Here is a 19,436-nt window from a genome sequence, read left to right as displayed (position 1 = left end):
ATTTATTACTACCTTTTGAGCCCAATAATCCAGCCAGTTTTCTATCAACCTTACAATCCATTCACCTAACTCATACTTTCTTAGGTTGCTTGCAAGGATGTTGTGGGAGACTGTATCAAAAGCCTTGCTAAGGTCACGGTATATCACATTCACTACACTCCCACCATCCACAGAGCCAGTCATTTCATCACAGAATGCAGTCAGCTTGGTTAGGCATGACTTGCCTTTGGTGAATCCATATTGACTGTTCCTTATCACCTTTTTTCCCTCTAAGTACTTAAAAATGGATTCCTTGAGGTGAGGCTGACTGGTCTATCATTTTCTGGATCTTCTCTTTCTTCAAGATGGGCACTACTGTTACCCTATTTGCCCTTTTGCAATCATCTGTTGGTGATATTTACCAGAACCTGGCCAGCCAGCCAGGCTCTGTGCAACAAGATTGCTACTGCTGCAGCCCCAAAAGGCCCCCAGGACCCTAGGTAAGGTTGCTAAGGCCAGCCCAGTGCTGGCCCTAGCCTCCCCTACCCCACTCAGGGTAACTTGCCACACACCAGATGGTGTATGGCACAGGCATTCCCTGGAGACAAACAGCAGCAGCACACCTTGTGCTGCTTCTTGTCCTTGAAAGAAGCAATGTCTATGCTCATGTGGACACAGCTAGAGAAGCCAAGAATTTTCTGCAAAGTGTGCTAATGCTACCCCAAAGAAAGTCATGGTTGAGACTGATGGCAAGACAGGATGGGAGGGAAGCTTGCCCAGCTTCTGCCTTGGAGATAAATAGAAGACTATAGTCACCTGGGCTGTTAAGTCAACAAGTATCACCAGCACTAATTCCACACTATTGTTGTTAAACTGAAGTTTATGGTATTATGCTAATTAGCTATTGAATCATTTGCATTAAATGTCATACACAGAGGTCCACAAACCTTGGCAAATTTTTCCTTCTTAAAAAGAACAGAGAAGATGAACAGATACAAATTAACATTAACAGTGCAAATACTAACCTCAGTTCTAAACTGTTTCCTGGGTAAATCAAGAATGATGGCTCGTTAACATTTTACATACACTATAGCTGAAATCTATCAGTGGTCTTATCAGCTGCTAAAACAAATAAAAAAAGCCACCACTAAAAAGGGTAGATCACAAGATCCATGGGAATAAGTTTGCACAGAGGAAAAATAACACAGTTGACTTGTCTACACATACATTAATGCGTAAAGTAGTACCTCCAGTGTAAGGTACTAAATTAATGCACATTAGGCTGCACTAAGGTACAGTAGTGCAAGTGCACGCTTTTTAAGTGATGCTTAAGTGTAGTAGCCTATTTTACTGCCCATTAGCACAATAGCATGTTTTTTCACACATGGCTTTGATGCACAGTAAAATAAGCTACTGCACATTAAAGCACATATATAGACATGTCCAGTGAGTGTTCCATTTAGGATCCACTGAGGAACATTTTTCAGTGATTGTCTTGAAATACCAGTCTGGACTTTTGTAAAAGTTTGAAATGTTAAGTTTCAGATTCTACTCTTCAGCACAAAGGGGACATGTTCCGAAAGGCAATATGCCAGCTGTGCAACCAAGTATAATGCTGTTCAGATCAAAGTATTTGTCCCAACTTTTAGGTGATGCTTCCTTCTCTTAACACCTTCATGAACTTAAACACACAAAAAACTTGAACCCAGGAGGAGGTGAAAATAGAACACTTCCTGGGAACTATGATGGTTTTTTATATAATTGCATTTGTCTCTAAGATTCCAGGTTGACAGGCGCTTAAGAAATAAGGTAAAAAAAATCATATAATGGCAAAAAACCCATAAATTATTACATTAAAGGCTTATAGAACACAACTCAGGAATATGTGTGGAGCTAGTCAATATACGGGTTCTCTTTTTGACACAGAGTTGCAAGTTATACAGAACTTTTATAAGCCATGATAATATTACGTCAGCTCCAAGCACTATAGTGTGAACCTATATAAACAATGAGCCCAAGCTCAAACTAATAAACATGTTAGATGTGGCAGTAATTTTTTTCCTTACTAGTGTGAGGAAGATAATATTTAAAATGTTATGGTTTGGGAAGAAAGGAAATAACCTACAATTTATTATGACAGTGGCAGAGTAGATGTGCTGCTCCAGAGGCACAGGTTGGAGCCCTGCACCCAGCTGATGCCAAAGACCATGAAGTGTCAACTCAGCTCTGTCACAGGGGCACTGAGGTGCCCTGTGACTTAAAGGATAAGAAGAGAGTTGTCAAGCAGCAGAGCAGCGCAGCTGTGGGTTGCTGGGGCAACCAGCCGGTCAGGTGACCGGAAGGGGGCAGGGCCAGGCCCTTTATAACAGCTCAGGTTGGCGCCTGTAAGCAGTTCCTCTCCGGTCACTGTACAAGTAGGAGTGCTGTGGCAGTGAGCTGAGCAGCAGAGCCTATGGTGGCAGTTTGACTATTGCAATGATGCGAGGGGAGAGGGAGAGCCCTGAGAAAGGTATTGGTGAGAACCAGCGTGGCGTGTGGTTTGTGTTATAAGCTGGTGGGCTTTTGCTTGTGTTGTAGCTGCTTGGCTTACGGTTTTGTTATGATTACACCGGAGGACCGGGTGAGGCTGTAGGGGTGAGAGGAGGCCTCACGGGGGCTCCCTAGCCGCTGGGGGTTCCCGGAGCTCAGCGGGGCACAGCAAGTGATGCCGGTGGGGCACAGCGGTTTGCACCGGAGAGGCGTGGCAAAGGCCCCAGAGGGGACAGTGGGTGCGAGAGGTGCGGCAAAGGCCCCAGGTGGGCCATGTACTTGATAAAGCCACCCCAAGGCGGGCAGCAAGTTCCATTGACAAGCACCCAAGACAGGTGCGAGCTAAAGGGGTGTCTGGAAGGTCCCTGTACCAGCAGGGGAGCCCTAGGAACCAGAGGGGCCAAGTAAGGCTCCGGCCGCCTGAGCCTTACAGGACACACTTTGTCAGGATCATCATTGGCAGGACTTTGAAGGGGCCAGGTAGGGCTCCGGCTGCCTGAGCCTACCAGGGCACACTTAGTTGGACAACCATCATTGGCAGGGGTCAGCAGGGGCCAGGTAAGGCTCCGGCCGCCTGAGCCCAATTGGATGGTCACCAGGGACAGGACTCAGAAGGGGCCAGGTAGGGCTTAAGCTGCCTGAGCCCAGTCAATTATAGAGGGTTAATCCAGTCAAGGGGGCCATGCCTGGAAGGGGTGCCGGAAAAGGGGTGTGGATTGCAGGTCAGGCCCAGGGGCACCGGAGAAGGGGCGCTGGTTATAGGCCAGCCCAGGGGGCACCAGTAGGGCACAGGACCAGACAACGTCCAGGAAGAGCTGCGAGGCTTGGGGCATGCTACAGGGGGAGGTCGGAGGCACGCACTGCCCATAAGGCTGGGGTGAGAACACCCCATCTGGAACGGAGGCAATACCAGCGCAGTGTCATAGGTGCAAGTAGGCAGCCTCCCATACTGAACCTAAGATCAAAGACGTGGCGGGCGAGTCGAGGGTGCTGGATTGCCTAAGTGACACGGCAGGGGGCGCTAGCGAGTACACGGCCGCTCATAGGCTCCCACTCCGTGACAAGCTCTAAATAGCTGGCTATCTGGTTTTTAGAGAGGAGAGTGAACAGCAGCCAGACATAATGCTGGCCAGATCCTTCCCTTGTGTATTACTGACTAGAGAAAACTACATGTCTTGGGCAGAGGATTCAGAAGGACCTTTGACCCCATAATCTGTTATCTATAATAAAAGCAAATTTTATCTTCTGAACATGACTGCAACCCTCATATGAATGCAGACAAGTACTACAAAATTACAACATGAAACTTTAATTTTTTTTATTGCCCATACACGTTATTGTTACATACTCAACTATTTAAATCTACCATGTCAGTTCTATCAATTAAAACTAGACTGCACAAAGTACTATTAAAATATACATGGAATACCCCTACACTAGCATAATAATGGCCTAAATTACATATTTCCCCTGCTATTCCTAACTTTTGAGTCCATAAACCCAATCTTCTGGATACACACTATAAAATACTAAATAAATGACTTGTATATTAAATAAACCCAGACACATACATACTAGGAGCCTCCATACAAAGCAGTCATAACTAGATGTGAGAGTAAAATTAAATACTTTAAATATTTTAAATCATTTTGAAAATTGCTAGTAAACCCAGTCACCAATGAAACGCTTAATTAGCTATATGCAAGTTTGCAAACAACTACAAATCAATTATGAGAACATTATGTGAGAAATGAATTTAATGAATATATCAAGAGTCAATAGAATTCATAGGCTTTGAGTTAATACTTTTTAATTGAAATCTAGCTGAATACTTTTGCTAATGTCACTTCTCTTTTCTGATTTAAAGAGAAAAGTATGTTTTGTAACTGTCATGACACGCCAAAAAATTTTGTATTTCTTAAATACGCTGATTCAATTCTCTTAATTCCATAATCTTGATAGGCCCTATTAAATGTTAGGGGGAAAAAGAATCATACAAAACTTAAGCCAGGAAGTAACTAAAACCACACACCCAAACCAATTAGCTCTTTCACAGAAAATTAATACTTCCTACAAATTCTCTCTCACAAAGCTAAACATTTACAAGTATTCCAGTTAAATATCTGATATCCCTGATAGTCCTATAAACATTGCCTTCTAGCTAAGCAGTAGAGTTCTTGAATTAACAATAAGCCTTAACAAAAACATTTGAATTTCTTGGTAATTTTCCCAGACGTTTCACACCTGAGAAGTAGGTGTTATCCATAAGGGTTTGTTACAGCGTCAGACTTGGCAATGCAAGATCACCCCCACAAGACTATAGGACTGTACAAGGGTCCTCCCAGGAGATCCCGTGTAGGGGTATGTCAGAATGGAAGAGCTATGTGAAGGGTGGAAGGGAATAGGGCAGCAGCATGAAATGCTGACAGGACTCTGGACAGCATCTGTGCCCCAAAGGGTCTGTGGACACTTTCTTGGAAACTTCCCTTGGGTTGTCCAAGGTGGTACACCCACACCCACAGACCCTAGAATCAGGAAGATGCTAAGAGTCATAAGCCATCTTAACAACCATTCCCTCAGGCCTTAACTTTAATGACACACTTTTGGTGATTCAGTGGGTAGGTGAAGTCCTAGAACATGATGTAAAGAAATCTGACCTTTAAAACTGAGAAACTTTAGCATTCAATTGTCCACTTTGAAAAGGTATTCTGAAATAAGAAAATGGTTTGTAATGATGGGAAGTAACTCACTCCTTACTCCAAAGTGCAAGTCTCACCAGATCAGAATGACAGCTTTTTGCCATCACTGGCTGCATCCACATGAGCATGCATATGCATTTTGTGGTGCCTCAAAGGCTGTTGAAGCGCTGCAGAACATACCTTGCACATGATTTGGTTCGCCATGCTGCATATTTGCAGCACGGAGCCAAACTTAGATACCGGGAAATCCTGGTATTAAAAAAATGCAGAAAAAATGTGGGGTGGCACATCTGGCAGCAGTGTGCGCCACCCGAAACTGGAGCCTGGCCAGCAGCCAGAGCCAGGCTCTGGCCTCCAACCAGGCTCCTCATGCCCAGATCGCCACTGCTGGAGTGCTGGGAGGCCCCCAGGACTCCAAGTAGGGCTCCTGGGGCCAAACAAGGTGCTGGTCTCCTCCACCCCACCCAGAGCATTTTTCCCTGTATTAACCCCATGTGCAGGGACATGAACTGGGGCAAAAAGCAGCAGTATGGATTTTAGAGCAAGTATACAGTTGAAGAAAAGAGGTAAGAATTAGCATTGTCTGAATCTTTCTGAGCCAATACTCTGTGTGGCAGCTCTTTCCATCTTTTTCAGTCTGAAGGCAAAATACAATACTTCTGGAAGGTCATGGGTGGTTTATTTTCAAAATTCTTCCTCCTTTTTCAAATATTTTCAAAAATCCTCCTCATTTATGAAGACAGTGCAAGTCAACTGCCTGCTTGCAGAGCTGCCGATTAACTTGGCATGAGTGTGATTCCAGCAGGCAGGGAGCTTTTGCAAACCACTCTTGTACCACTTCTCTCCAATGCCTGATGCAGCCAGGGAGGAATGGTGATAAGAGTCCTGCATTTCTCAGCTATGCCAGTCTGGTGCACAGTTTGGGGTACAACAGTCAACTGATAAAAATTAGAGAAGTTTTAACCAGGAATGGGATGGTAAATAAGAGAGTTGTAACTACTTTCTGGCTCTGAGTTTCTCCCCTTTCCCCCCACCTCCTGAACTAGACAGCTACCCAAGGGAAGAGACCTGTCCCTTGCAAGACACTCACCTAAACTCTGGCAGAGTCAGTGAAACATCTATCTTTTCTGCCTGAGGCTTTTACAGTCTGGCAGGTGACAAAGCATCTAGTGCTACTTTCACCTCCATCTACAGGGATGCAGCAGTCAGTCAGTTGATGAGCAGCTGGAACTCAGAAGGGAAAGTACCACCAGCTGCTTAGAGTACTTCCTTCTCACGTCAGAGATGTTTGAGATCCTGCACAAGAAGAGGTAGGAGGCGAGGCCTCCAACTCCTCCCCATAGCACAGCTATGGTTCAAATCACTTCAGTTTAAAAATGACAAGCACAGGTTAGGGAACATATTTTCAATTCCTAACCTAGTAAAAACAAACTCAATTTTCAAGAGAGCCACTCTCCAGGGCCCCACTTTAAGCCTCAAGTGGCCTCCAAGTCCTATGTTAAACCAGTGACAGAAGGTATAGTCAGAGCCCCACAGAAAGCCCTGAATAAAGCAGCATTTGCAGTTTACACATACTGGTTAAATATACATGATATTTTTTTTAAGCTGCTCAGGAAGTGAAGCAACTGTAGAAAATCCTTAAGAAATATCCTAGCTTTTCCTAAGCCCTATGAGCCATGAATAAAACCCAGTAAATAACAGGCCATGTCTCCAGAAAGGGGGAAAAAGAAAGTCCTCTGAAAAGAGGAGCTGGAGAAACAACAAACAATGCTTTGCTATAAAGAAAAGAAAAGGAGATGCAGCCAGATTGAATTACTCCTTAGATGAAGTATCACAAGAGCACCTTCAGAAAATCTTTCCTACCATGAATATTGATACTATGTTCCTCACTATTAATGTTTATTATGGAGTATTAATTAGTGGTCACTGTAAGTTAGTAACTCAGAGAAATAAAACCTGACAAATTACTGAACAGTGAGAGAAAAAAGCTGCACTGATGACCCTCTTCCTACAAGACACCCTGATTTGTTGCTTGGCATCTGACTTCTCAACCAACACAGAAGAGCAGTAAGGTTGAAGAAATTTCTGTATATGTAACTAAATATGTCAGCATTTGCATTAAATTATCTTGTCCACACCTAACCACTTTAAAATTCATATCTCAGGAGCAGTATATGATTAATGACCATCTTTTCCTTCCTCCTTTGATTTTTCCTTGATAAAACATCTAACTTCTGGAAGAAAGGCTCTCATTTTTTAAGGTCAAGGCCAAATTTTTACACTATTCAAACCAATTAATCTTCTCCCTTCTTGGCAAAAAACTACTTGGAATACAAATACCCATCTCTATTGTATTTCAAAAAGATGAATCATTTATTAAACTGGATTTAAAAAATGTATCTAACTTAGAAGAAAACATAGGAAGCAGCCAACCATGTATAAAAAGAAGGCTCAAGATTTAAAAGTAACATTGTCTCATTAAGAATTAACAAATGTTTTGACAATGTTGTTTTTTATAAGTATTTTCCCATGAATAAAAATCTCTTCATGTTATGCAGCACAGGCATATAAAGTTAAGGAGGAATCTAATAACATGAAGAGATTAAACCCTCTAGTTACCCACTAGCCAGGAAGAAAATCAGAGCTTCACATACTCTTGGGTAGGACCAATCTCTCCAGCGGCAAGATACAACCAGCACACTATGTTACCACGGTGCATTCTCCTGTCCGGGGAATTACAAAAGTTGCATATTTTATGTGCCTTAAATGTGATAACAGCATCTCATTCATGCCAAAATAGTTAAGGATCTGCCAGTGTTTTCATTATACATTTTGATTTTCAAATTTTTCTATGACCAGTTTGGAAAAACTTGAAACTTGCCATATAAACATCTTGGAGAGCAAATTCAAGTGTAAATGTGACTGGCAGTTTCCAAGGTGAAATTTTCATGTGTTGAATTTTTTAGAGTCCTTAAACATGATTCCATTGTACTTTTATAGAAAGAGGTTTTGTATATTAAATTTGCATTTTCAAATTAATTTCCAAAAGTATTTTAGCACATAAGATTAGCTAGCACATACAGCTCCTAGGGTCTTCAAAGTGTAATTATAGGTCAGCGGGTAGGACAGAGGCATAACTGGCCAGTACTGCACCCTGTGTGATGACAGCACAGCGCACAGTGCAGGGGTTGGAGATTTATAGCTACAGGTGGGGATGTCACCTTTGTTTTTGCTGTGGATGCATGGGGCAAAAAGAAAAAAGTGACAGTTCCTTCTTCCACACCCCACCCCATTCCATTTTAGCACCCACCCCTTTAGCAAAGCCCAGACCTAACCAATTATGATACTAGGTATGGGGTCCCTGGAGTCAGGGGTCCAAGAACTAAACAGGCAGGCAGTCTGCCAGAGTAATATGTAGAGGTGCACCATTATAATGGTTGGGTATCAGATCAGCACTAAGAAAAAGAAAATTAACATTATCGGCTTTTTTTGGGCCATTGTAGTGGATAATGTTATCTGATAATTAATTATGGCGGGGCCCCCTGGACACCTGGGTTCCCTCCCACAAACTGCAGTAACCCTGGATACACCCCCATCCCCTCACTGGCGGGAGGCCTGAGCTGGAGCAGAGTGTGGTGCAGCGCAGACTGCAGGCTGGTTTGGCTGCTGTAAAAGGTGCGAATGCAGCAGAGGTAACTGGGGCGGGTGCAGCTGCCCAGCCTGGCCTAGCGTGACTTAACTCATGATGCCCAGGGTCTGCGCCCCAGGGGCAGAGCCTGGCAGAGGCTGAGGCAGCTGCTTCCTGCCCCCGCCCCATGCAGCAGGGCCCTTCCCCCAGGGGGGAGTATCCCCGGAGGGGGCAGTGGTGGCGCCTGAACTGGAGCGACTCTGAGAGCCACTCTACTTAAAGTACCTGTAGACCATCCAGCCCTGGACACTCTCAGGCTCATGCAGCTGCCCCAAGCCCAGGGGTGGTGCCAGCCTCTTCCCAGTGGAAGAGGGCTGGGGCCGGGGTGCTTGAGGGGGGCTATGGCCTCCCTAAAATTTGCCTTAGCCCCCTGTAGCCAACCCTCCCAGCACTGTTGCTGCCCGCCTCACTCCTGCCCACTCCAAGCTCAGCTTCCCCACTGGGAAGAAGCTGGCGATGCCCCTGCCAGGAGCGCCACACTTTTGTGTGGTCACCTGCACAGGGTTGGCTGGTAGACTCAGCTGTGCGGGGGTGGGCAATGGTGATGCTGGGAAAGGCGGCTACAGGTGGGGGGCGCCAAGGCGAATATTGGGGTGGCCATAGCCCTCCTAACCTACCCCACTGTACTGCCAGTGGCTGAGCCTGAAGAGGAGGGCCTGCAAGTAGCATGGAGCACTCTTGCATGTGCTCTGCCCAGTAGTGGGGGTGGGAGGGGGCTTTAACTAGAGGCTCCAAGAGCCACTCTAGTTAAAGTACCCAGAAACTACAAAGCTGTGGCAGATTCAGGCAGCCTACCCAAGCCTGAAGGGCAGGGGCTGAGGCAGCTGCTCCCCCACCTGCCGCTGTGTGCAGCACAATCTATCCCCCAACAGGGAGCATCTGGGAGGGGGAGGTGCTTTATTTAGAATTGCTCCAAAAGCCACTCTAATTAAAGTGCTGCTGTGTTTCCTGTATCAGCGTCCCCGTGCTTAGAAATGGTGGTGGGGGCACTTGAACAAAAACATTCAATGAGCTTTATTACTAAACATCAGTTAGCAGATCAGTTTGGGGCAATATGGCTGGTTAATAATTGGCTATCAGTACTGGCCAAGAAAATCTTGCTCCCCTAGTAATATCAGTAGCCTGGCAAGTTGGCGAGGCTGTGTGGCAATTTGGCAAAACTGTCCATATGCTTAAGCAGCCTTCTGTTGAAAAATGCAGACTCCCAAATACACATCACGTACAAAATCCCCTAATGATATGACAGACGGTAGAAAGAAATTAAGCCAAGTAAAATTAAAAAATAATCTAAAGCTCTATATATCTAAGGACTTCACTCATATTTGCTAACTGGAGAAAACACAAAGGTTATCTTCTATTGCTACAATAACATTGATTTTCAATGCTGATGAACTGGCTCTAGAACAGACTTGCCCAACATGCGGCCCACCAAGCCGCTTTCTGAGGCCCAAGGTGCTGCAATGGGAAACGAAAGTAAACACTGTACTTTCATTTTGCGGGGTGGGGTGGGGGGGTGTGATGTGATACCGCTTCCGGTGAGGTCTTTGAATATGGCTCGCTGGCCTACTGTGTGATTAAAAAGTTCATGATCCAGCCCTACATTCAAAAAGGTTGGACACCCCTGCTCTAGAAGGTTAATGTTTACCTTCTAGAGCTTTAGTGGATATGTGTAAGGCCATTAATTGACATCACCTTAAAGTTGTTTTTGTGCTTTTATGGCTATAGGCATGAGGCAAATCTGAGTTCTAATCTACTAAAATCCCTGCCAGTTTACCACATTCACTAAGTAGTTGAACCAAGGCTCCAGATTTAAGCGACGTATCAAGTGAAATGTAGAAACACATATTAATTACGTGCCGGTCAAAAGCATTGTTTTATCTCTTTTATTTCGTATTATGAATGCTGTAAAACAATCAATCAATTTTACATGCAGATCATAGGCAAGTGTCCTATTTTTGCACTTCTCCAGTTGAGTCCACTAAAATGAAGTATGGTGACTGAACTGCACTTTGGCTTGGTGCCTTGCATGTCATCACATGTGTGGGGAACTGCTGTTCTATAAATACCTTCTATTTCCCATCAGATCAATTGTAAACAACAAAACACACAGGCATATTTTTCCATTCAAAAGCAAGTGCGGCAGATACTGTCACTCACCTCAGCCACCTGCTGTGTCTCCACTATCTGCTGAGCCAGCACCTCCATATTGGTTGCCATGGTGAAACAAGATCATTAGAGAACCTGTTTGGAAAGATGCCAGCAACTTCCATCAGGCAAAGAAAAATTAGACTTCTTGTCATTATTAAGTAATATTAAATATATGATGCAGCTTACTGTGAATTTACACCACTGTCAAATGAATCTGACAAATAAGCAAGCAGTGCATAGATTTAGTGCCTAGGTGGGGAATATTGTTATCAAAACACCAAGACCTTCGAAAATTGCAGGAATAACATTATTACTTTTCTTTTTAAATCAACTCATTTAACATTTTCGCCCCACAATTTAAAACTAGGAGAGGAAACGTTCATTTTTAAAATGAAAAAGGACAAATTTGAACTTCAACTATTGATCCTGTTTGTGGAATTCACAGTTCTTTAAAAAGCTCGGCTTAATTCCTAGTCAATGAAAAGAGAAAACATAACAATTAAATGAATAGCTTCTATGTCTTTTTGTAGTGCAGGAAAGATGGTTATTAAAAATGCTATTGGAGAACAGTTTTACTGAGCCATTCTATGAGATTTGCTATTATGCATTTTTTAAACACAATCTTGCAGTGAAAGGAAAACAGATGGGACTATCTAACTCATCCTTTCTATCTTTAACTACTGAGTTATCTACCTTATCATGATCCTTTGACACTAGTATCACTGGGAGAAGAAAATATTTCAGAGTACTTGCTTCCTACTTCTGATACAACTGCAGGTTCATAGTCAGATAAATCCAAAATAATGTAAAGCAAAAATAAAAAAAAGACCAGGAGAAAAGCATGTCCAGAAAGACTCTAAAATATAGACCTTAAATAAGAGTTTGTTTCTCTGTTAATACTTGCTTAATACAAGTGCCTTTTGTGGCTTCTCCTGGAAACTTAACAAGCAGAAACTACATGTATTTTACAATGATTAATACTTAAAACTTTGTAAATCAGCCCTACACAGTGAAGTATCAGGAAACACCAACGATCACTTAGTCAACAGGCCAACAAAATACTGTGCTTGATGAAACCCAGAACCTGCCCTTCTCTTTCTCAAGCTTGTTAAGCAGTTTCCAACATGTCTAATATCATTTTTACACCCAACCACCTGCTACTCAGAGGGTTTGAAATCCCAATCAACAATACTTAAACTTTTGGCCATTTGTTTGAAAAGAAATGGGAAGCATGGCAAACATTTTTGGCCAACAGATATTAAAGAAGAAAGACAAAGGTTCTAGTTTTCCACAGATATATTTTTCTCTCTGTGGTCCCAGACAAATGCTGTATACTTTAGTCAAGCATAAAATTGACCAGGAACAGGGAAAAGCCACTGGTAGACCATGGAAACTAGGGATAAATATTTCTGACTTTTCATCTTTCACTAATCTTCAGCAAAAAGTCATGACCTTCGTTTCAGTGGATGCCAGAAAAATCATAAGCTCCATGTGGAACAGTGGCAACAAGTCCATTTCTAGCTTTCACCGAAGGCATCTTCAGTGTTTACTTTCACTGCTTTTCAACTTTTACATTAGGAATTATAATTTGGGGCTGCATCACTTTATTGTAGCATTATCATGAGCTATGCTGTTAAATAGCATGGATTGACTCACATGTTACCATTGTATCTTTCTAACATGACAGATGCAGGTTTCCCTCACTTTATGCTATACAAGAGTTCCTGGAAAATGGCACATAACTCCATTGAACTTGCATAAATGGAACGCACTTTACAACGTAGTAAATAGAGATACATTCCAAGACCTCGACTGTACCGACCCCCCGACCCATTTCTACCACTTTTACAAGACGATTTTGGTATTCGCCAACAGCTGACAGTACACACAAGCACAGGGCACTATCATAATGGAGATAGCAACTACAGAATCACGTGTCACAGACAGCAAGCGAGGAGCACAGATCCACATAGAAGACTAGTTTGGTGCACGTCACTCCCACAATGCACTGCACAAGGCAGCTGACTGTGGGCTTCCACCACACCAATCGCATAAGAGTGAATTTACCTTGCATATAACGAATTTTTGGTATAAAAAGGATCATCGCATAAGAGTGAATTCACACATACAAAACCCGCATAAAGCGAGGGAAACACAATATTCTGCTTCAAATATAAAGTGAGGGTGGGGAGGGAGAAATGACTTCCCAATGGAAGGGGAAACGCACCATATGCATATACCTAGCAAATGCCAAAATTATAACTAGATGTTTTAATACTGAGGTTCTCATCTATTTAGAAGTGGATTAGCTAAGGGAAATGTATTCATTGCTTGAGGGGACCAGAAGCTGACAATATTCTGAACTAAGATGGTGACTGACTGACGATGTTTGCAGGGGTTGTAGTTGAATATGGTTCAGCAGTTAGCCCAAGCTATATTCAGCCCAATTTCAGATCACCATTGCCAAGCCAGGGCCAGACTGCTGTAAGGAGATGCTCTTCCCTCCACCCCACAAGGGGCTTGGAATCCAATTGCAGATGAGCAGATAACGGTTTGCTTGGCTGGGAGGCTTTGGGCCACATGCAACTGATGTCCAGTTGATGGGGAGGAGCCACAAAATAGGCTAAAAACTTCAGAAGGCAAATGCTGGGAAGCAGCTCAGAGGTAAAGCAGTTTCTTTCTTAATGTTTTAAGAAAGAAAGTTTGGCTACAAGTCTTTCTTGTGAAGACTAAAAACTGGCCCGAGAATAGAGTTGACTTGCCTAAGGCCCAGGGTAAGAGACCCACTTACCTAGTGTCAATACTAGTTAGTAGAAACAGTGTCGAAGACAGTTATTATTTTTCTACACATTCAAATTGAAATCTTTGCTATGTCAATGGGAATTTTGTCATTGACTTCAATGGGGCCAGGATTTCAGCCTTACTCTTTCAGTGGTCTTTTTATTACTTATAGGAGTACAGTCACTGTGGGGTTCAGATTTTTCTGCATGTTTCCCTAGTTAAAAGTTAACTGAATCGAAATAAGCTAAAAATAATCCTACTTATCAAGAACATATCCTTTGAATTTTAGAATTTGGAACCCAATTTTTACTGTTCATTGACATTATTTCATGTACTACATGTTGCTATCTAACAACAACTGTATTGCAGGTATGCTTTGACAAGTCTCATAGCATGGTGGTATATGCCTTTAAGACGCATCCATAGCGTACAAGAACAATTTCGGCTTTGTGTTTAACCATGCTAAAAACTTTTAACCTGCCAACGCTGGAAGTCATCCTCAGGCCACTAGTATTGCCAATGACCTTTTCAGGCAGGATGGGGGAGGAAAAAAGCTAGAGCGATTTAGAAAAAAAAAAAAAAAAAAAATACCACCTACATTAAACATATATACATCAGTTACCTCTAAAATTGAAACTAAATTTTCCGGTCAAACCAAATGTTTCCTTTGGCCAGAAACCAGGCTTTTTAAAACTTTTTTTTTAGATTCACCAAATTTTGTAGAAGTTTGACTTTGATTTATCAGAAATTATAAATCATGGATGTAATTAATTATGAATAACCTAGAAAATCCATTATTGGCCCAACTTGAGCAGACACTCATTCTCCACAAAGGAGAAATGTGGTTACATTCCAGTAGGAAAAGAGCTGTTCTGGAGCATCCAGAATGCTGGAATTCAAATAATCTTGAACAAGAAAACGTATGAAGTAAAGGTGTCACTGTGTTGTTTCTATTGCCACTGATTGACTAGCCATAGGTGATGTTTATGGCAAGCAGGCAGACAGTCATTTTAGAAAAACAAACAAAAAAAGTTACATGTTCAAGTCTAGAAATCTGTGCAAAAACAACTTAGACCTGCATGAACTGATAAGACCCAGAAGTCTCATCAAACCAAGTCGCTCCTGAAACCTGAACTTCTTTCTTTCCTTCCCAGGTCCTTGTGACAAGATACAGTAGACCCCCAATTTATGCCATTCTGACTTACGCATGTCTTGGTTTACACTATTTTTTATTAGGGCCTGGACTGGAAAATGCCCCTCGAGATGCACGTCATTTGTGTATATATGCAGACAGTTGTGAGATCCACGTATATATGTGAACACCTTACAAGATTTGCAGGTGGAATCAGGCAGAGCTGTGCCGCCATTGTACTGCCATTGTGGTAGCGGCATTTCAAGATGCATAGGTGAGACACCAGACGCGCCTCCTAAAGATGATTCCACTGAGAAAAGGGGGGAAAAAAAGCTGCGACTACAGTACACAACCCCTCACTATTCTACTATTTCCTGTTGGGAACATCATCCCAACTTATACAAAATCCCCCTGGAATACAATACTCATGTAAATTGAGGGTCTACTGTATTCAGATTCTTATACATCTGCAAATTCTGCTGAGATGGCTGTGCCATGAGTACTGCTAGGGCCTCAAACTTACAACTTGTGGACTATCAACCACGTACCTTAGTGTCCATACCACTCCACTGCCTACACTACCCCCATCCTGCTTTCCAGTGATTAGTAATATGATAAATACAAGAAGGCTGGGCAGGAAAATGAGAGGTTACTTCATAATATTGGCTACACATCCTCTTAAGACACGCATGGATTTATTGAGGGAAGTGTGGAAATACCGGCTGTTACTAAATACTGAACATCTTAGCTTAGCTTCCTAACCAATTGTTATTCTGAACAAAGCATCAAGCTGATTGACTCTTCCACATACAGTTAAATGACACGTGTTTTTGGTCATAGTTCAATGAGAAACGGTACTACAGTTCATTCATCAACATAAAAAAGTGTGAGAGGGCTGTCTTGCATAATTCCAAATTTTAAACTGTTGATTTTTAAGTAGTATAGATACCTGGAGAAACTCAGCTGGCCACTACTAATAATGTTAAACCTAGTCAATCTCTGCATAAACTATATGTGACACTTATTATCCCACAGTCTATGTCTACAAGAAATGTAGGTTGCTATGTCACTGACAACTTGTTAATATTTACCTCAACTTACCCAAAAATCATGTCTGTGTTCTAAGAACATTTAAAATCTAGGTTTACGTGAACTCCTACCTATTAAGTAGAGATGAGCTCAAGCCAAAAACCTGAAACCAGACAGAAGAGTTGGCTATGAGTTTGCAGCTCAAACTCTCTGTAAAATGGGCAGGATCAAAATGTTAAATCTAAACATTCTAAAACTAGGGAAAGTTTTAATTGAAAATTTCAAACCAATGCATCTGAGATTGCAGATGGTCCTTTACAGAGCTACGGTTCAGGCCCACCTGTAAAATCATGTGCAGCTAGAAACATGTTTTTCTGGGCTGGCTCAACATACAGGCTGATGTTTAATGTTTACAGTTAATGTTTTACCAAAAGACGGCTACATCCATAATATCTAGCAGCACTTGAAACAGTTACATAGAAGCATAAAAAGGCACAAGCATGGACATTTGTTTTCAGAACACTACCTTTTGGCAATCATTGTGAAAATCAGTTTAGAATTATAAAATTTATGGAAAATATGGCTAATCTACCATCTCTTGCCATCATATTTAACAGCCATCCATTAAAAATTACTTTTAAAGAAATTTATTTAAAAAATGAAAATAAAATGTGTGACTCAAGGTCTTCCACCACAGAAAGTGTCAGAAAATAGGATCTACACATTAAACCTGATTTCCAAATGAAACAATGTTTACTGTTTCCATTTTCTGACATACACTGGATTTCAGGAATAACATTACCACCTGGCTTTCAGTGCCTTTCATCCATTGTTCTCAAAGAATCGTTATTCCTTTTCTTCAAGTGAGGAAACAGATGCAGAGGTGAAGTGACTTTTGACCAAAGTGACCAGTGGTAGAGCTGGGAATTAAACCCTGGTCTCCTAAGGGTTTAATTCCCAGTCCCAGTCACTAGATCAGGGCCAGGCAATTATTTTGGGTGAAGGGCCGCTTACTGAGTTTTTGCAAGCCATCGAGGGCCACGTAACAGGCAGCCGGGGGCAGATGCATATTAATTTTCTAAATTTTTAGGGGCCCCGCGGGCCGAATAGAAGGTCCTGGCAGGCTGTATCTGGCCCTTGGGCCGCATTTTGCCCACCCCTGCACTAGACAATACTGCTCCTAGGTAAGTGATGGTTTGCATGTGCAAGCAGAGATGGCTATCAAATGCAGGAGTACAAATCCCCCACTTATGCACTGGCATAGCTAGCTAAGCAGTTATAGTAGTGTGGTGAATTTGTAGTCAGGAGGTACAAATGTGCTCTCCCAGCTTCTGAAAACAGAGGTGTAACAACATGGCCGGGTACCTGGCGCACAGGGCAGCTTCTGGTTACTATCAGGCTGTGGGACTGTGATTGTGTGGCTGACTGCAACTATTTTTTCTGACCGTCCTTAAGTTGGTGCTCATAATGGCTGTCCTGGCCACCCTGCCTAGTTACACCACTGACTGAAAAGAGCAAAAGTTCAGAAATAATTTAAAAAATTCAGGAAAAAATCTCTAGATTGTAGTAAGAGTCATATTTTCAGACTGTGGACTTAAGGGAGGCAGCACCAGCCTCCCAGAGACTAAGCACTCCTGTTCTCTAATGTAGCTGTGAGTGACTAGATAAATTATTCATTTTCCTAATCATCACCATCAGGTCCACTGATTGGGTTCTGGAACCTGCACTTACAGTGAGTAATATCTATTTGTGTGAGTAGTTCCACCAGAATCACCAAAACAACCTAAAGATATGCTACTCAATGTGAACAGCAGATTCAGGTCTTCTGTGTAGAAGCATCCTGATCTGTTAAACCAGGAGAACAGCTCTAACCTCCCTCCAGAGTGTTGTTTTATTTTACTGGGAACCAGGAAGGCACAATTAATTAGCATATGAACACCAAACATATGAACACAATATATCAAACAACATGAAGGATATATATTTATTTCACATAAATAAAAAAATATGAAGCAGCTACTGAAAAATAAACAGATGTCATTGCGGAAAGAGAATCTGACAAAATACATTTGCTTTAGAATATTAAATTCATACTGTAACCAGGCAATAATTATTTGCCATATCTCATTATTTTGTCAATAACATAATGCAAGATCAATTTAATGCTTGTTAAAATCATCTTTACTTCCAAGCTTCTCTGTTAGTTATATTGATTGAGCTTTTCAAACCTTTTCTGCCATGTCATTACCAGTAGCTGTGGAGCATGGGAGTTACAGGCAAAGCCTCTGAATTAGAACTTCCTAGACCAGAGGTTCTCAAACTGTGGTCCACGGACCGCCACTAGTCTGCAAGCTCCCTTCACATGGTCTGCAGAAAGGTTGTGGAACAATTGAGAATATCCGTACTTTTGAGAACCACTGTCCTAGACCTTACACGCTGGAGGCTTCCTTCCTTTTTTCGTGTCCTGGTGACAAGGTATTTAGCAGAATTCACAGATTCGTTGGAATCAGGCAGGACTGTGCTCTGAGCTCTTCTACTATGGCCTTGAACTCATGACCAGAGCACCCGCACCACCCCAGCCGCCATACTGGAGTCTGCACCTGAGAGATGCAGTGGTGCGCAGTGGGGACCCTGGTCATATCCAGGTCACTCTGCTTTTAGGGATCCACTCTGCTGTGGTGTGACTCAATAGACGGAAGTTCTGATGTTCTTATCATTTTAATATCATACATAGTGGAGGTTGGGTTGGTTGTGGTTTATAATTTTTGTCTCCTTTTTTGCATTATCTATTTCTTTAGCTCCACTGGAAAGTGTGTGCCTACAAACACATACACACGTGTGTACATATAACACACCCACACATACACCCATGTGTGTACATATGCACTTCCTTGCCTCCCTCTCCTTAAGGAGGCTGAGAGGTGACTTGTGCACATGCCCTGCAGTGTCGCAGGAGAAAGCCAGGCTCTGCACACCTCAGGTGTGTCCCCCCCGAACGTGTTGTAGCCTGAGCAAGGCCCGGGGCAACGAGCTAGCAGTGAACGACCCCCCAGCCCACGCCCGCGCCGTGCCAGGCGGGGTACTGCCCCTGCCTCACTGACACGTGAGTCCCGACCCCCCGCGGGGACAGTTCCAAACGTGCCCATTGGCGGTGCCCTGAGGCCCCTCCGCCCATTGGCCGCTCCCCTCGCACTCGGCCTCGCGGGCCACTTTCCCTCCTCTCGTTCCAACCAATGAGCGCATGGCAGCTGGGGGCCGCGCCGATTGGCCGAGGTCGCTGCCAGTCAAACAGAGGGCTCCGCCTCCCTATGAGACCGGGGGGAGGGGGGTACAGCCGAGGGCCGCGGCGAAGCACAAGATGGCGGCGCTGGCGAGCGGCCAAGTCCCAGGCGGGGCCGCCGCCGCCATTAGAGCCCCCCCCTCCTTCTTCCCTCCGGTCCGCGCTGCTGTC

At 43.2% G+C, this 19,436-nt stretch overlaps 1 protein-coding gene across 3 annotated transcripts in view; it reads right to left on the bottom strand.

Moving 5' to 3' along the window:
* NR2C2 (nuclear receptor subfamily 2 group C member 2) overlaps positions 1-11,165 on the bottom strand; it is a 70,083-nt gene extending 58,918 nt beyond the window's left edge. The window contains exon 1 of one of the 3 annotated variants that reach the window (XM_019536537.1): positions 11,053-11,165. In XM_019536537.1, coding sequence (XP_019392082.1) covers positions 11,053-11,112 — 60 coding nt within the window. In that variant the 5' untranslated portion in view covers positions 11,113-11,165. Of the gene's footprint in view, positions 1-6,297; positions 6,420-11,052 lie in introns of those variants that run through there. The other 2 variants (XM_019536539.1, XM_019536538.1) reach the window with 2 other exon arrangements.
* Between the last annotated feature and the right edge of the window lie 8,271 nt (positions 11,166-19,436).

The sequence above is a fragment of the Crocodylus porosus genome, unplaced genomic scaffold, assembly GCF_001723895.1.
Source record: "Crocodylus porosus isolate Cpor-Errol unplaced genomic scaffold, CroPor_comp1, whole genome shotgun sequence".
Lineage (NCBI taxonomy): Eukaryota > Metazoa > Chordata > Crocodylia > Crocodylidae > Crocodylus > Crocodylus porosus.
Note: the sequence above shows the minus strand (reverse complement) of the source record. Positions and strands in the feature narration are given on the sequence as shown.